At 33.0% G+C, this 17,825-nt stretch overlaps 2 protein-coding genes across 2 annotated transcripts; one reads left to right on the top strand and one right to left on the bottom strand.

The window, feature by feature from the left end:
• Positions 1-7,913: 7,913 nt before the first annotated feature.
• LOC118037028 (O-fucosyltransferase 8) lies at positions 7,914-12,528 on the top strand. Its single transcript, XM_073408708.1, is given in 8 exon segments — positions 7,914-8,362; positions 9,008-9,101; positions 9,143-9,229; positions 9,362-9,432; positions 11,233-11,321; positions 11,439-11,559; positions 11,647-11,803; positions 11,876-12,528. Coding segments are annotated over 8 exon segments (1,464 nt in total). The 5' UTR covers positions 7,914-8,038; the 3' UTR covers positions 12,397-12,528.
• Positions 12,529-13,001: 473 nt separating this feature from the next.
• LOC118037025 (nucleobase-ascorbate transporter 2) lies at positions 13,002-17,356 on the bottom strand. Its single transcript, XM_035042906.2, has 13 exons — positions 16,901-17,356; positions 16,711-16,808; positions 16,341-16,517; positions 15,593-15,693; positions 15,442-15,517; positions 15,268-15,327; positions 14,846-15,030; positions 14,433-14,529; positions 14,217-14,362; positions 14,050-14,141; positions 13,894-13,971; positions 13,640-13,800; positions 13,002-13,465 (listed from the first exon to the last, which is right to left on the bottom strand). Exons 1-13 carry the CDS (start codon positions 16,992-16,994, stop codon positions 13,253-13,255), a joined length of 1,578 nt encoding a protein of 525 aa, XP_034898797.1. The 5' UTR covers positions 16,995-17,356; the 3' UTR covers positions 13,002-13,252.
• Positions 17,357-17,825: the final 469 nt, after the last annotated feature.

Raw genomic sequence — 17,825 nt, 5'->3', positions numbered from 1 at the left:
TTAAAATGAAGATAAAATGCGACACATAACGGATGGAGGACACCGGCATAGAGGTCCAACGGCACTACATGCCAGCTTTCCTCTTACGGAGATGAGGCTTGATCATCCATTCAATCCATGGGACCTAGCTTGCTAGCTCTACTAATATACCAATTATATTCTCTCAAAAAAAAAAAAAAAAAACAAATTCCCATTGGATTTTCCTATGTTATTTTCCTTGGGAGATGAATCCAACTTTTCAGCTAAAAACTCCATTTTGTTTATTATTAAAGAACTCATCATTAGTGTGAAATAATAATAAAAAAAACCCTCGCATACCTTTTGTAAAGCAAATAATACTATTCTTCCACTACATTCAAAGAAGGTTGACCATGACTAAACTTTCCTCTTATTTAATATAATTCCCCATCACTTTAGCACTATTTTAGGCTTACTATATAGTTGCAATCTTGGACTTAATCGTTCTTTTTTTTAGCTGAGATGAGGAGAGAAGGAGAAGGGGATGACGACGACTAATATATATATATATATATATATATATATATATTCAAGGTTTTCATGCTAGAAGAATTGACCATTTTGATGTAGCAAATGCTTTCCCATCTCATGCATGTGGACATCATTATTTCTCGCACATATCATTTGCATGATGGAAAGATCAAGCAATTATTCGTCAGTCGGCAATGACCACAAACCCAATTCTTCAAATTTCACCATTCTCACATCATCATGTTATAACCATCTAGATTATGGCCTCGTGATAAGAGCTCAGGTTCGAGTCTTAGGTTGCTCATATGATGGCCACTGAAGACTTATATGGTCATTAACTTCAGGGCCCGAGAGATTAGTCGAAGTGCGCGCAAGTTGGCTCGGACACTCACGTTAAACTAAAAAAAAAAAATATCAATGAGAAACTGGAAATTGAGGGTGTTAATGACGGTGATGATGTTGTAATTTTTTATTTAAAATGCCTTGTTATCGTGCCCTAAAAACAATCAAGGATTAATAAATTTATGGGTTTATTGTATTTTTTTCATGTAAAATGGTTCATAGAATTACAAAACAATATTTTATATATAGAAAAAAAGTGATTTTTCTATTTCAATCTCTCAAGTAAACACTGTTATGGCCATCATGATTGCCATCATCACCATAAACTTATTGCTAACATTACCACAGCCATTATTATGATTATTAAATTGACGAACATTAAGAATTGCTGTCTCTATTGCCATGGCTATGACTACATACCATTGATGTTGTTGTAATAACCAGAATCAGCGTGGAGTTAAGACAAAGAAGAGGCAATGCTCCATGGTAAATTCATGATAATCAGCTGTTTAATTAATTTTAAATATTGTATAGTATATGATCATCGACTTTAATCATAGCTTCAGGAAGGCAACTTTTGGAACTTGCATTTGGTAGCACTACACATAGATTTGTGGCTTATTGGAAAGACACCATGGTTGTTTAGAAAAGCTGAACCCATCTTTAACCCTTCAATTGCATTCTCTTTTGTTTTTACATTTTAAAAGTATTTTTTATTTTAAATTAATATTTTTTTAAATTATTTTGATATATTTATATTTAAAATAAATTTTTAAAATTAAAAAATATATATTATTTTAATATATTTTCTAATAAAAAATACTTTAAAAAATAACCTCAATCCAACACTCAAACTCCCTTTTTATTTCCATCCAACTCCAATGACTTGCATATATATATATATATAATATATATTCACAGCGTCCTCCCTCCACAAAAAGGTGTGCAAGAAAGGCTTTTTTACCGTATTTTCTCCAAAATGAATTTCGGGGCCGGATTTACCCCTAGCTTTCGGTCACTTTCTTTTCTGATGTTAACCAGCGCGTTTGTTTTCGCGATAAAACATGGTTTTGGTATCAACAAAAACAGTCTAAAGATAAAAAAAAATTAAAAATCAACAAAATAAAATTCAACAAAACGGTGCACCGCTGCCACAGGAAACGAAAAACATGGAAAAGGGTCCAGCTCCAGCCTAGTTTTGTGTTTTTTCTCTTATTTTTTACTATTGCAGTTTTGACCGCAATAATAAGAGCTGTGTGGCATATGGGTTATTGCGTCGGTGTTTGGTCAGGCTTTTGTTATCATCAGGGTCAAAGTCAAATCTGGGTAGTGTGGTAACAGGTCTTACTGAACCTCTGATTACTTGATAAGCTCTCCTGTCAGGCCCTCCATTGTGATGCTCGTACAGTGCTTTACCATCACCGTCAAGATTCAGACACTTGTCTTGATAAGGGGTAATTTCCATTTCTACCACGCTTGGCCAAGAGTTTTCTAACAAGAAGAAAAGATATTTGAAAAATAAAATAATTTTAACGAAAACACGATTAAAATAGTAATTTTAATAAAAAATACAATTAGAAATAGTGATTTTATCAGAGATGCAATTGAGAATAATGATTTTGAAAGGAAAAAAAAAACCCTGCAAACTAACCTTAACTCTAACCTCAAATATAAACTCTAAAAAATAAACACTAAATTCTAAAACTAATTATTAATCCTAAAAACAAACACTAATCAAAATCTTTTGATTTTTTATCCTTTTATTATCTTATTTTTTTACAATTTCATACATAGTTTTTATTGAATTTCATTTTTAAGTATTGAACTGATAATAAAATTTAAATAAATAAAAACAAAAGCAAAAAAAACCAAAATATTTTATTATATTTAGTTAGGATTTGTTTGTAGAGTTATTGATTAGTATTTGTTTTTAGAATTTATGTTAGTGTCTGGTGTTTGTTTTTGAGATTTAAAATTATAGTTCGGGTTAGGATATTATTTAGGGTTTTATTTAGGATTCGAGTTAGAGTTGCTTTGTGATTTTATTTTTTTTATCAAAGTTATTATTTTTAATAATGTCTTTGTTAAAATCACTATTATCAACCATATTTTTATTAAAAATTATACTATTTTATAAATATATTTTTTTTTAACTTATGCTATCTTGCCATAAAAAACTTTTTAGTGGAAATGTGCTACTTTTGAAAAAAAAATATCCAAGGTAGGGTACGGTTATTGCATGTTTTTCTTTTTATATTAACTTATCCTTCAATCTTGATCCTTTGATGATTGCAACCAGTAAGGAAAGTTTGGCTTATGAGAATTATTTAAGTGGAAGTCTCTTATTTTAGGTATTTTCCTTAATTTAAGGTTATCTTTGATTGTTTTAATTGTTTTAATCTTGTTTTTCCAGTCCATCTAGTTTTTTCTTCAAATTCTACTTTTTCATGGATCATATGTTGCAATGAAAGTTATATGCAATTTTCTAATCTTGTTTTTAGATCTCGTCTAAAAACTGAATCTCAAATGGAAAACTAGATGAAATAACTAAAGTGGATTGCTATTACATGTAAAAGGTTTCGTTTAATGCAGGTAAGGATTCTTTAATGTTTAAATAAATATTTTTTTAGAAAAAGAATATAATAATATTTTTGAGAGAGGTGCTCTAAAAATATAAATTGAAGATTGTAAATTTTTTTTATAAAGTTTTTATAGTATATTTATAGCTTATAAATTTTTTTATTATGTAAAAAAAATTTAAAAATGAATGTTCTTGAGAGGTGCTTTTATAATTTAATCTGGTTTTACTAGTTGATCCTTCGATTTGAATTAAACATGCTATAAATTACTTGGGCCAAGTAGACCTGCTCTAAGACAAGGCTTTCAACTTTGCTCCACATTGACTGGGCCGAAAGGAAGATGTGTAGTTTTTTTTTTCTTGGTTTGGATTATGGCCCTGATATTAAAAGCATAGTAGAATTCACTATGAGAATCTTATACTAGTAATCATTCTCATAAAAAGATTTTTTTAAAAAGAAAATTACATCAAGCATTTTATATAGTTTAGTTATTTTTTCATACACTTTTACTTTCACCCAAAAAAATTAATAAAAAAATTAAAATTATTTACAAAATTATCATTTTACTTCAATTAATGATTAAAAAACCTCCTAGCTATGTTAAAATAACAAAATTGTCACTCTTCCTCACTATGTCGAGCATAAAACTCTATCCATCAGCCTGCCGGAATCTGGCAAATTAAACCCAAAAAGTTTGGATCATCAGCGTCAATTTACAGACCTATAGTTGCTATGTACAGCGAAAAAAAGTCGTAGTTGGCTATATAGAATGTTCTCCTTGTTACCTATGATGATTCTCTGTACGTAGTTTCTAAAATCATGAAAAATAATGCAGTTGTGGAAGAGGGTCAAAACTGGAGTCTAGGGCAAAGATAACTCATCATGAAAACTACAGTGGCCTATTGCCATGGAAAGAAAAGTTGTGTTCATCACCAGTCAGACAGTAATCGCAAAACAAATGAAAAAAAAGGGGGAGAGGGGGGGACAATTATTGAGTAATGGATTTGCCACTTGAAAAGAACAAGAATTATTAAAAAACTGTTATTTTACGTTTTTTTTTTTTTAGAGCTCAACATGATCTTCTTCTACACATTCTTCCACTTTTAATTCTGATGCTTCCCTGTCCTTTTGATCTCTGGTGAATTTTTTTCCTGGGTCTTGGTAATACCGTTCTCTACAGGTCCTCTTGCTTGATTAATTTATGGAAGTTGATGTATATCCATATACATTCCCATGTAATGGTGTTTGCCGATAACCTTGAAACCATAGCAAAACAAAATTTTACAAGCTCGTTATCAATCACCTTAAAGCTCTGGTTTTGGTGGTGGTTCAATTTCTTATTTTCCAGGTAAATGCTATGAACAAATGATTTTCAAGTAAATATGTTCTTTCATGAGTTTTGAGAGTGAAAATGTTATTTCATGGATTTTGAAAGTGAATATTATGTATTGTCATGAGATTCTTGAAAACCCTAAAAAAAACTGGAATTAATTTTCATTGTTTATAAAACCCTAATTGAGAAGAGAAGAGAAAGAAGATTAATGGGGAAGAGATTATATTTTTTTTATATGACATTCGTGTATTTGTGTTAGTAAATTTAATTTTTTTATATTATTTTAATTTATGAGTTGATTAAAGATATAAAATGTAATTTTTTAAATCATGAAAACAAAATAATAACCAATTATTATGGAAGACTCGATATAATTTTAAATGTGTGATTTTGAGAACAAATGCATAAAAAATACCTTTAATTTTCATTAGGTTTTATTCATGTTAAGTCCAAAGAATGCTAATTTTTTATTTCCACCTTCCATGAAAGCGTAGTCTTTGGATTTGACATGGCAACTTATGTTTTCATTCTTATCATTGTTGTAGTTATTTTCATTTTCATGTTATAAAAACATATATTTGAAATTCCATGCATTTTGATCAAGATTTTCACACAAATAAATATTTTTTCATCTAATTATAATTCATGTAAGTTTTGTTAATCATCATTATCATTTTGATATATTCATACAAGCATTTTAAGTTTGTATGTCCCTATTTCCAAATTAAAAAAACAACAAAAATATTTGTTATATTAATTGCATGCATATTAAGTTTTATAATTTATCTATAAACTTCATAAAGATTTCTTCCATATTAAAAAAGCTTTTATGGTCGACATTCTAAAACCCCTTAAAAACTTTTCCCTTTTGAAATTGGGTCAAAAAATAAATGTTTTGTTATTCATTTAAAGTATTTGAGATAAATAGATATATAATAAGCTATTATTTTAAATGTTAATGAGTAATAACATGCCAATTTTTTTTTGCTTACAAAACATATATTCCTTTTGAATTTTAAATTTTTAGGTTTAATATTATTGCTGACACCTATATGTCAATTGGGTATATTTATTTTCTTTGTTAGTCCCAAACATTTGTGTCACCAAATCTTACCTCTAGGTACATTAACTCATAATAGTTATTGTTTGGATATTTAGGTTCTGACTATAAAAATCCCATTCAATAAAAATTATGAAAAAATCTCGGTATTATAGGATAAATAAATTTGACTAAATTATGTATTATAGGATAAATAAATTTAAACAAGCTATTATCCATGGGCTGTTGCTACATAAACAAAATATTTAGCAATGACTCATTATTAGATTTAATTTGGATTTAATGATCTCAATAAAAGCTCACCCAATTATTTATTGACATGATTTGATATATCAATTGATGATCATAAGTTATAATTAAGAGTAAATAGTAGTGGATATATTAATTCACCAAGTAATTGAAAATGACAAAGAAATCATGCATGGACTTAGAATTGATAGTTCTACAATCTACTCGTTCACCCAAAACTCATTATAGTAGATTTATTGTCATACATGTAAACAGACAATTGATATTAGGTACAATAAATCACTAGAAATGATTAAAAAAAAAAAAAACAAGTAGCATCAGAGCTTATCTCATTTAGAATCCATTAGAGTGATAGTATTTTTCTTCTAAGAAAGATGGAGGGATATCGCAATGTTGGGTGCAAAAATGTTAATACAATATGTAAGTTTAATATTAATTATTTACAATGTTTATGGCATTATCTAATTAATATAAGACGGAGAGATTGTTTTTAGAATCAAATATCTCTAATCAAATATCCTCTTTTAATTGCATTGATATATGATTCATAAGACAGACGTTTTCAACCGAGATTAAGATTCAGGGATTTAAACAAAATGATTTTGTTTTAAAAACAAACTCTCCTAAGAATCCTAAACGTAACGCTTACGTTCCTCTTTTTTTTTTTTTTTTCTTCCTATATTGCTTTTACTTTGTCACCTCAAAAAACATTAAAAATCAGATATTCTATGTAGCAGACCAAAATCAAGATAAATAACTGAAGCTTTAAAAAAATTTTTATTAAATCTTATAAAAAAAGCTTGAGATATGTGCTTTGCTGCAGTTTTTTATATATTTTCGTTAATTTTTTTTTAATTCTAACATATTGATGTGTTAAAAAGATTAAATTAACACCCGAGTTTACTAATTGTACACTGAAATATATTGTAAAAAATGAATACGCGATTTTGCTAATTGAATATATTTTATAATGACCAATTTGTATTATAAAAGAATTATTTTGATATCAAAAGCTCTGTATAACGATAATACTTGTGTAATTAATTTTATTGATATTATCAAACTCAAAAAACAAAAAATAAAAATCAAATACCCTATTTCAGAGCATCAAAATAAAATGATATATATATATATATATATATATATATATATATATATATATATATATATATATATAGAAGGGTTCAACACCACGTCGAAAACCTCAACCATGATATTTTAATAAATCAGTGCTACCAGTTAAGCATGAAAAAAAAAACCGAATAAATTAAAAAGAAGAAGCTGAGTTCACCCTTTTTTCTTTGTTATATGGGTAACAAAGGAACCGCCAAATTAACGAAACCTTACAACTTCCATTTTGCACCCATTTCTTTTTAAGCTCTCTTTCTCATCATCATCATTTTCTTCTTCTTCTTTGTCTCTGCACCAAAACAGAAGCTCGAAAGAATGTTTAGCTGTTGTTGTTGTTGTTGTTGTTGGTGGGTTTGGTGGCAAGTAGTTGTTGCAGATATTAATCTTTCTTTACGAGGTAATCATTTGGAAAGTGTTGCTGACTTTTCAACTCTTATATCTCACTCACACACATATATATATATATATATATATATATATAACTTCTTCTTCTTTTTTGATTGAATGCGTTGGTGGGTCATTGTTTGAAGAGAGAGACGCAGGCTTGATGGTTTCTTGTAGTTTTCGTCTTGAAAGTAATCTATATTTTTGCAGTTTCTTGAAATTCTCAACGTTGATATTGATGTTAAAATAGGTTGCTCGAGTTTCTTGTGATGATGGTTAATGTTTGAAAAGTGATTTTCTTTTAATTATTAGGCAAATTAGATTTCTTAGTCGTGCTGTATTAGAGATTGTGGTGACATCTTGTAATTAGTCTGACTACTTAATTAAGCTTTATTATTGAGATTTGAGAGAGGTAATGCTATACTGGGGAAGCAAGGATCCTCTAGAAGTCCTCGTCCTGATGTTGTGAAAATGAAAGATTATCAGACAAGAAGTTCGGAATGTTTGCCTGGTATTGATCCTATCCTTGGGAGGAGACTGTCGGGAGGGGATAATAATTGGAAAACTAAAGTTGCATAGCTTCATGATTTGAAAAACGAGCATGGAAATCTTGGTTCTTGTAAGGCAGTTTATGTTGGGAAAAGGCACTTGTGGTCCCGTAAGCATGTTAAGTCAATTGCTCTTATGTTTGCATTGATGGGGTCTCTTCTCTTGCTTGATTCTTTCATGGTGTCACTTTCTGATTCGATAAGTCTGCAAAATAGTTCACCCCCAATGACATCAAGCGGTGTTAAGGTACGATGCTGCTTGTTTAGAGCACTAACATAACTTACACTTTGCATTTTCGATAACTTTCGGATTTGCATCGTGACAGTGTTGGCAACTGTTCTTAGGAGTTGTGTTCATCATCTACAGCAGTAGATGACAAAAACACTAACAACTGCGTTTTCGAATTAATTATTCACTTCTCTCTCTGTGGTCTATACAATTTACTTATTATTCACATTCTACAGCATACAATTATAAGTTGGGACTAGTGGATAATGTTTTAGTTCAAAGTTTGCAAATGAACTTCAGTAACATGCGACATGTTTTTACATTTTAGTCATGCAATTTTTTTTATTTTTTTTTATGATTATCTGAGCGCACCTATCTAGGGCCATGGCTTCTACCATCACATAACGGACCGTGAACCCTTTTTTTTTCTTTTTCCCATTCCGCACATTGCTTAGAAGAAGACATTTGCTAGCCTATCATTAAATCTGAAAGATTTATGAATTCTTAGTTTTTCTTTTTTTAGATCAAGTTCTCTATGTATCATATAGGATCCAGCCGAATAATTTCTATTTTTTTTAGCAAAAAATATGCAAATTTCAATAGGTTAATAGGTTGGGTGTTTGAGACAGTTACGTAGTTAATTGGTAATTATTGTATCTAAAGGGGGATAGAACTGCATATGCTAATGAAGAGGAACGTTCAGTCCCGATGTATGGCCGGCTCCAAAACTTGTCTTACAGTGCTCTTGCAGAGGTTTGCTTCAAAATTTTTACATTTAACAGATTCATGTTAGATGAGTTTTTGATACATCGAATTTTTGGGAGGAACCACGGAAGGCATCTTTATGGAAACCTTGTGGAGATAGAAAAGATGGAGAAAAATTAGGTAATTTAACATCTTCTGTTTTTGCGTGTAAAAGTAATGTTTAGTGTGTAATGAATGGTGATGACACTATGAAATCTGGGAAATTAAATGACCAGAAGTACCATGATTAAGACAGCTATTTTGTTGAGACAGGGCAACCTGACAAAAACAATGGGTACATAATGGTCAGTGAAAATGGTGGTCTCGATCAACAAAGAGTAGCTGTAAGTGTCTAAACCTTTCAGACACATAGGTTAATGTAGTTTTTAATAATTTACTTTTTGAAGTGTCATAGAATCATATTATTGGTTGCTCTGTCTTATTTCGTTGGTTGATCCATCTCAATTGTTTTACAGACTCAAGTTTTATGTTCATGATGATACTACATTACTGTAGAGTTCTGCATGGATTACATCATTTACGGAAGGATTCATAATCATTTTGCATTTGGTATTTGCTTATTAATTGCTCCCTGCTTCGATTGTTCATGATAGAATGAATAAAAAGGTTTGAGCTAGAGCTTCTCGGATCCTGGGTTTGTATTTTCATGTAAACATCACACGATCTTCCTCTCTACAATTCATTATCATCTTTGAGTGACAGAATGGTGAAACAGAAAAAGGGAAACAAAGAAAAAAAAATCAGAGATCAATAGGCATATGTTAAAATGGTTTGATTAGATTTGCAAGGGAAACATGTATTACTGAAGTTGTTAGATTCTCACCACAACGTGCCATGTTTCAGCCACTGCTATGGAGTTAATTGGCAATTTACCACAAACAACTGAACAATTTGCATACCTACTGGGGAGAATGATTTCTAGTAGAAAAATAGGAAAGAACAATAAATACCATGTTTTCTTACATCTCTGTAGGTATGGTCTTAGGATCAATGAGAACATGGGGGAAGTAAAGTGAATGTTAAAAAGTTAGCAGATGTCTTGTATATGAGCCAAAGATAAGGATACAGTCTCTTGCATATTCCATGTACGTAGTTGCAACCTTTTCTTTCGGCAATTTCTAAAGAAATCATAACTCATTGAATAGGAAATCTCATCTTCAGGTGGCTAGCTCACATTAGTTGCATATCCACATGAAGTTAGGTTAGTATATCCAACGGATAGCTCACACTCATTCTGCATCCACATGAAGTTTGGTTCAATGAACATGGTTTTTGGGGATAAAATAAAATGAATCTACTCAAGCATGAAAAATAAATTTGGAAGTTCCAGAAAACAGATAATACAAAAATAGCTTGGCTTTTTTATGTCTCTATTTTTTAAAACAGATAAAGGTCTTTTGAATTGCAACAGCGTGGATAGGTCTTGGATTTCAGTACTCGGAAATGGAGTTATAAGTTCCTCCATGGAATTTAAATTTTTTCTCTTGGCCTTGCACATATTAGAAGAGTGGACTCGTTTTTTTTTTTCTCCTCTCTCTACAAAGGGGATGTTCAAAATTGGACGCTAATGCCAGTTGAGCTCTAGCTAATTGGCAGAAGAGTGAAGTTTGTAGATAGCTAAAGGTTTGAATGTGTTCATGGAAGAACTGGAAGAATGACTTTGAAATTATGTGAAACCTATCTTTGTGTGTGACAATAGTTTGATAAAGTACAATGTGGGACTTGCCTCCGAATTCTCTTGTGGTTAAGAGGGAACTGATGAATTATAACAATTGTTGTAGTCATCATTGAAGAGGAAATACCTCAACTAATAGTCCGGAATGATCATTTATTAAGATGTTTTAAATCTGAGGCATTCCTTACCATAGCTTTTGTTCTTTCCCTTCTAAATCAAATTTATGAAGCCTGGATAATCCATATAGGCTTTTTACCAAATTGATTACAAGATGTAGCAGCATTGAGGTTTTCCTGAAGGAATTTTTTATATTTGAAATTTGATAATCTCAGCTTAATTAATATAGTTTTTATCTTGCTGGTAAGTGCTCCATGCATCTTTCTATGTCTTTCCTTGTTATCAGAATTGCCATTGTATATTTCAGTGACACAATTGTTGCTCATGGCAGATATGCAATGCCATTGCCTTGGCATCTTTACTTAACGCAACCCTAGTTCTTCCCAGATTTCTTTACAGCAATGTATGGAAGGATCCAAGGTCTGCTGTTCAATGGTATTTAAATAAATCTATAGCACTATCTTCTTCATGAGATGATCATGGAAATTCAGTAGTACTCTGCAGAAAACTCACCTCTTTCATTTTATGGAAATGCAGCCAATTCGGTGATATCTATCAAGAACAGTATTTTATGAATATCATGAAGGATGAAGTGAACATCGTAAAGGAGCTTCCTTCTCATTTGAAGTCATTAGATATTGAAGCAATCGGTGGCCTAGTGTGTGATCTTCTTGGTTTCTACGTGCTATAAAGGCAGTGCTATTTCACAGCATTACCTCATCTCCTTTCATCTTGCTTTTGTTAGATTACTGATGCGGACATTGTGAAGGAGGCAACGCCCATCGATTACCTTACAAAAACTCTTCCTCTCCTACTGCAAAATGGAGTTGTTCACCTTCTTGGATTCGGTAATCGGCTTGGATTTGATCCGTTGCCTTCGAAACTTCAGGTAAAGGACATTACTTAGAGGTTCAAATATTACATAGTTACAGGACATGCAGATATTAAACACGGAGAAGCTCAACGTTAACAAGAATCTCTTTGCAATGTCTTTGCCATGACTGATTCTGGAAGCCAACTCTCATCTCTGGTGTCTGGATTCCGCACTTACTATGGCGGTGGTCACGCTCCAAACCTGCGGCCTAACAAGAAGAGGCTAGCAGCAATTTTGTCAGAGAATAGCACCATAGGTTGGAATAGTTTTGAAGATAGAGTAAGAAAGATGATTGAGGATGGTCAGAGTGTTCGCATACGGGGTTTTGGTCGAAGCATTTACAGAAAACCAAGGTGCCCAGAATGCATGTGTAAAACATACCAGCATGTTCTCAGGTGCACAATTTCTTCTACCTTCTATTGCTTTGGAATTGATTTGCATCGGCCTAGAATGACATCCCTGCAGGCATCACAATCAAGGCTTTGCTCCTCATTTGATGATCATGCCATCAGGAATGAAAATGGCAATGCTGATAGCGTGATGCATCATCATCTATCCGTTTGTTTAATTGTTTATGTAACAGTCGGTTGTATTTGTAAATTTTCTTCCCTTTTGTTCTAATTCCTTTGATTCTTTCCATTTGTATATATATAAGACACATGTTCCATTCAATAATATCTTCCCACTAAATGCGTTCCTGATATTAATATTATGATTGGTTGCTTTCTTCTCTCCTTTTGCTACATGATTCAACGCCATTTCTGCAGCAGAAATGGCAACAGCTCCTCCCCCTCCCTCCCTCCCCCTGGTCCTCATGAGCCCAATACTTTCGAGAAAAAACAATCAACGCAAAGAACAAATGAAATGCCTGCAACTCTGCGAGCAAGTTCCCACGTGACTCGAAACACTCTTTACTGTTCATGAATGCAGGTTTTCTAGCAACTGATAAGAGAAGGCATCGGAGGAGTCCTTTCAAAACAAAATTTGGTTGAATGTTAGAATAGAAATCCATCAGTGAACAGAGTCTAGTTGTGAGATGTGAGAACATCCGCTTGGGCTGGCGACTTTGCTTTACTGTTCTTGATCATTGTGAGAGAAGCATGGTAAATGTTCCTTCTCAAGTTAAACGCCCCTGGGAAGAGATTTTTTTATTTAAACGCACCAGATTTTTTTTTACTTCTGGGGCAGAATATTGGAGTGGCAATTGAACTGGAATTCTTCAGAGATAAAAGGAGAGTTTTCTTCAGAGAGTCGAATATTTAATTTCTCCAAAAATCACACCCGTTAATTTGGTGATAAACCTGACCAACCCGAGTCATATACAAAACAAAATCAATGAAAATGAGAGAGGACAAAGCAGGAAGGAGTAACTATAGTTACTCCTTAACTATAGTTGTAATACCCGGTTCCCCACATATATTCCTGATCTGGAAATGATGTTTTTCCTCTATCATCTTTCTTTGGAATTGAAGTTAGTTCAAGATGGAGGGAAGAAACGATTAAGGTTGAAAGGAAGGGTGTAGAACTCTTCATTCCTGCTGTCTCCTTTGAATGTCCGAAACTTGACCCACCATGGCATTCCTCTATCTCTGGCACTGTCCTTGTAGTCAAGTGTGTTGTCTAAGAAAACAGCGACTATCAATGCAACGGTTGGGGATGAGAAGAAGATAGTGTTGAGGTAATCGTTGAACTGCACATCAAAAAAACAAAATAATCAATTTCCCTGCGCAATTGTAAAGAATGCAGCAATGAATAGTGCACTGCGCACTAGAATCATCAGCTTTAACTTGTCATGAAGAGTACACATTCCATATATTACTAGATCTGATGTGAGCTGTTTTCATAGTGGATGGTAGAAATTTACCCATCCAGCTCTGGTATGAGCAGGACCATGATAGGCCTTGGAAGTGTATTCTCTAAAGTATTCAGGGACAGACAAACCAAGAAAGAAGGCAACGCCAGTAATGAAAAGGTTTCTCATTGAGTTCATGTTTGTGAATTGCAAAAATGACAACCCCACGGAAGCTGCAAGAAAAAAATGTTGCAAATATCAGTTACAAGTGATAAGAACTCGGTAGAATCATGACGATCTCAAAAGAGAAGCAACCCATTACTCACCAACTAGACCAAACAACACGCAATAGACAGCACCAAAAATAGGGAAGGGTATTGATGCAAATAAAGCTCCAAATTTTCCTGCAAGAAGGTGGAAAGATCAATTATACAGACTAGTTATTTTTTATAAATAAGCATATACTTGGCTGTATCTCTCACCTAAAATAGAGAAGAATATCATAAAACCAGCTGAGATTTGAATAACCCTGCGGCTTCCAACACGAGTGCTTCCAAGCAACCCGATGTTTTCTCTGTTGTTTTTCTTAAATATTAGTCCCGTTGCATAGAAATGAGAACTTCAAGAGAGATGAACCTATGCTACTTACACAGACACTGTCGAGCCAGTCAACGTTCCAAATAGTCCGTCCAATAGGATCCCAATGCCCTGCCAGCCAATACCACGGCTAAGAACGTGAGCTGGAGGTGGGGTGGCACTTGCTAGACGTGACGCAGCTTTGTATGCTCCAGTTGACTGTCAAAGAAGTCATTAGTCTTGCTTTCACTAACTAACAGAGTAAGATTGACCAAGTTTGTACCATTACCTCAATCAATGAGACAAAAACAGCAGCCATCATTCCGAAACAATGACCGGCATCAAAGGTAGGAGCACCCCATTGAAGAGGATATGGGATCTTTATCCTGAATTTGAAAAAAATTAAAAAAAAAAAAAACCTAAAGTATCAAAAACAGGTTGTAACAATAATCAGAATCACAGTAATCAGATTAATAATATCAAGAAATTTTCTTAGTCTTTGAATAGTTTGTTCTCATATCAAATTGTTTTGAATCACATTTTGAAATTGGCATGCACTGGCATATATTTTTTCCTATACACATATCTAACTCTGACAATAGGGGTTCCAGACATGTAGAAACTTATTATATATATCCTCCGGTGAAAATAAGAAATGTGAAAATATTTATAATCCAAACACAGAAAAGAGCGAGTACCAACCACGGAGCAGAAGAAATGAGGTAGGCTTTATCAGTTCGACAGTTCATTTGGGTGATTTCTGGACGATGTTTGTATGCACCACTGGCTGTCAGGAGGTGTGCATATGCCCATATCACTGTGATTGATATAAGGAGAGCAAACCGCTCCAGTATTGGCAGTTGTTTTGTCTGGAATCCTTTCAAGTACTGCATCGCGCACAGCAAAATAAAACCAAATAAAAATTAGAAAGACACGCTTTTTTATCCAAATCATTGAACTAGTTCCTAGAAAAATGGAAAAGGTACTAAAATTTTAGTCTCTTTAATCTTTAATATTGCATATACAGAACCAAGAGTGACAGTTTTAAATTCATGTATTGTTCTGTGAAGCTAAAAAGTTCAAACTCTAACAAAAAGTATTGACACTAGGATTAGGTGCAACACCTGGGAACAGATTATAAACAGGATAAGCATGGGGATGCCAATTTCTACACACCGTCCGGTCTGAAACGGATTCATCAGAAAAAGAAGCAACAACAGTCAGAACAACTAAGATGTAGAACGATGGCAAGAAAAACCAGCAAAAAAAAAAAAATGCCAGTGAAATTGTCACTGTACCACAGGGAAGCCTCTATCAAACAGACCAAAACCTACTAATGCAATGACTGGAACCATTCCAATTGGACTGAAGAACCTGAAAGGAAAATAAGATCAATATATCAGCAACATAAGTAATGCTAAAATTTGTTTTCATGATCAGTAGTAGTACCTGGAACAAATGGCCCAGAGCTGACTGTATCCTAGAATTATCTGTATACTTGATGACACTATCAGAGCACCTTGGACTGCTCTCATTGTGCTAAGAAATCTCTAGACAAATACAAAATACAATTCTTCCATTAGTTTTTGATTTGATTATAACATGACAAATCATCAAAACAAGGAGTATTTGGAATAACTCAATAGTCAATCCAACACTTTGTTCAATTTTTTCCCCTCCAAGCTATTGTAAACACACACAAACACTTCATGGATCCCATTCATTCGCTCTATAATTACCAGTACTATCACATTTGCATTTATATCACTTATTATTTTTTTTATTTGATTTGACTTTGCTTCGGAGAATTTAGATACAGCACAGCCTTGTAAATAGTGTAGCCAATTAAAAGAGTGGGTCACACAAAGTTGACGAAAGGGACCTCTTGATCCTTCTGCGTTCTCACGATGGATTTTTAACTGTTTAGAGCATGTTTGGGGCTACGTTTGTACTGTGTTTTGCTCAAATTTGATTTTTTTTTTTTTTTACTAAAATTAAGTGCGGTTTGTATTTTTTAAATCGTTTTAACGTGCTGATGTTAAAAATAATTTTTAAAAAATAAAAAAAATCATTGGTATATATTTCGGCACAAAAAATTATTTGAAAAAAAAATGCTACACACTACCAAACGCAATCAAATGAAAGATTTTCTACTATATTCAGAACTGAAAAAGAAGAAGAGAAAAACGAGACTAACCAAATGGTCATCAGGAATGCTTGTCAAAGATGGGTCATGTATTATTGACACAATGGGGACCATGAATGCATAAGACCCTCCAATTACGGTCGGTAAACGCGTCCCAAACAGTGTTTGTAGAAGTGTGTTGATCCCTTCAACAAAAAGCAGAGTCTGCACCACCCTCACTTTATCACCCTGAAACACACCATATTAACCCAAAACGAAAACAAATAAATAGATAAATAAAGATCCTCTTTCACAGGTCTAATTGATCTACTTGGAAGTTAAAAACAAATGGTAGGTTCTTTCAGGTCAGATGCAATGTACGAATTTTTAAAGCAATGGATACATAGAAATCGGAAGAAGGAGATAGTAAAAATCGACTCACATGATTTCCACCCATCAAAGGAACAAGAAATGAAGGGATCATAACAGCAGTTCCTAAAGCCAAGATATAATGCTGAAAACCCAAAGCTATAGACTCTCCTGCTTCCACAAACACCAAGTTAGAAAAGAAGAGACTAAAACAAGCTAAAAAGACTTGATGTTCAAAAAAAAGAAAAAGAAAAAACACATACCCCAAGATGGGTTAGAATCGATACAGTACTCTAAGCCTTGAAGTTGGTCCATTGGAGGGTGACTTATCTCTTCTGGTTTTGGATCAGCTGCCATTGTTTATAATCCCCTCAAAACCACCCTTGTTTTTACTTCTTAAGCTCAAAACTCAAAAAGGGTATCCACTAAATGAATCAAAAAATCGATAGATAAGTAGGGGAGAAAGAAAGGGACACCCTCAAGTACTGATGATCTCAAGAGAGTCCTGGTGAGTTAAAGCACAGGGAAACAAAGGAATGCAGCTTGATTCACTGGATGAGAATGAAAAAGAAAGAAAGAAAGACAAAAGCAAAAAAGGGTTAAAGGAAAAAGAGAGAGATGGAAAGGCAAGCAAGAAAGAAAGAAAGAAATAGAGAGAGTACAAATTGAGAGAGAGAACTGGCACTTGCCGCGCACTCAACTTGCCTTTCTTTCTCTCTACAGGGTTTATGCCTATCTATATTTATGTGCCTTTTTTTTTTTTTTTTTTGGCAAAACCAATGGTTAACGTTTACTTTTCCGACATTCCCTAAAATGCCCTTGAAGGAACACTCTCGATCTGAATATTACCGTTGCCTGACTGCCTCCCTCTTCCTCCTCCATAATAAATTTAATTCAACTTCTTTAATAGCAGAGTGGTTGCTGTGCCTGCACATTCATTTATTACCGTGAATGAAGACATAAATAGAAGCACGCAGCCTCCTCTGCCCACGTGTAACTGTAACTCAGAATGTTTATACTCCTTTTTTTTTTTTTTTCTTCTGTTTTTTAACTTTATTAAGCATATAATAAATAGTAATTTTTCAAAACACGAAAAGTAAAGTATTGAAACGATTGAATTATAGGATGTTCTGATAATATGGAATTAAACCAACACTTTATTATTATTAATGTGAAACTGTTAATTAT

This window comes from Populus alba, chromosome 4, assembly GCF_005239225.2.
Source record: "Populus alba chromosome 4, ASM523922v2, whole genome shotgun sequence".
Lineage (NCBI taxonomy): Eukaryota > Viridiplantae > Streptophyta > Magnoliopsida > Malpighiales > Salicaceae > Populus > Populus alba.
Note: the sequence above shows the minus strand (reverse complement) of the source record. Positions and strands in the feature narration are given on the sequence as shown.

Bases quoted from the DNA above. Each gene is read 5' to 3' on its own strand.
- LOC118037025 (XM_035042906.2), bottom strand. From the start codon at position 16,994: ATGGCAGCTGATCCAAAACCAGAAGAGATAAGTCACCCTCCAATGGAC. The intron at 16,809-16,900 runs GTATGTGTTTTT...TTGTGGAAGCAG, and splicing joins CGATTCTAACCCATCTTGGG to GAGAGTCTATAGCTTTGGGT. The intron at 16,518-16,710 runs GTGAGTCGATTT...GGTGTGTTTCAG, and splicing joins CTTTGATGGGTGGAAATCAT to GGTGATAAAGTGAGGGTGGT.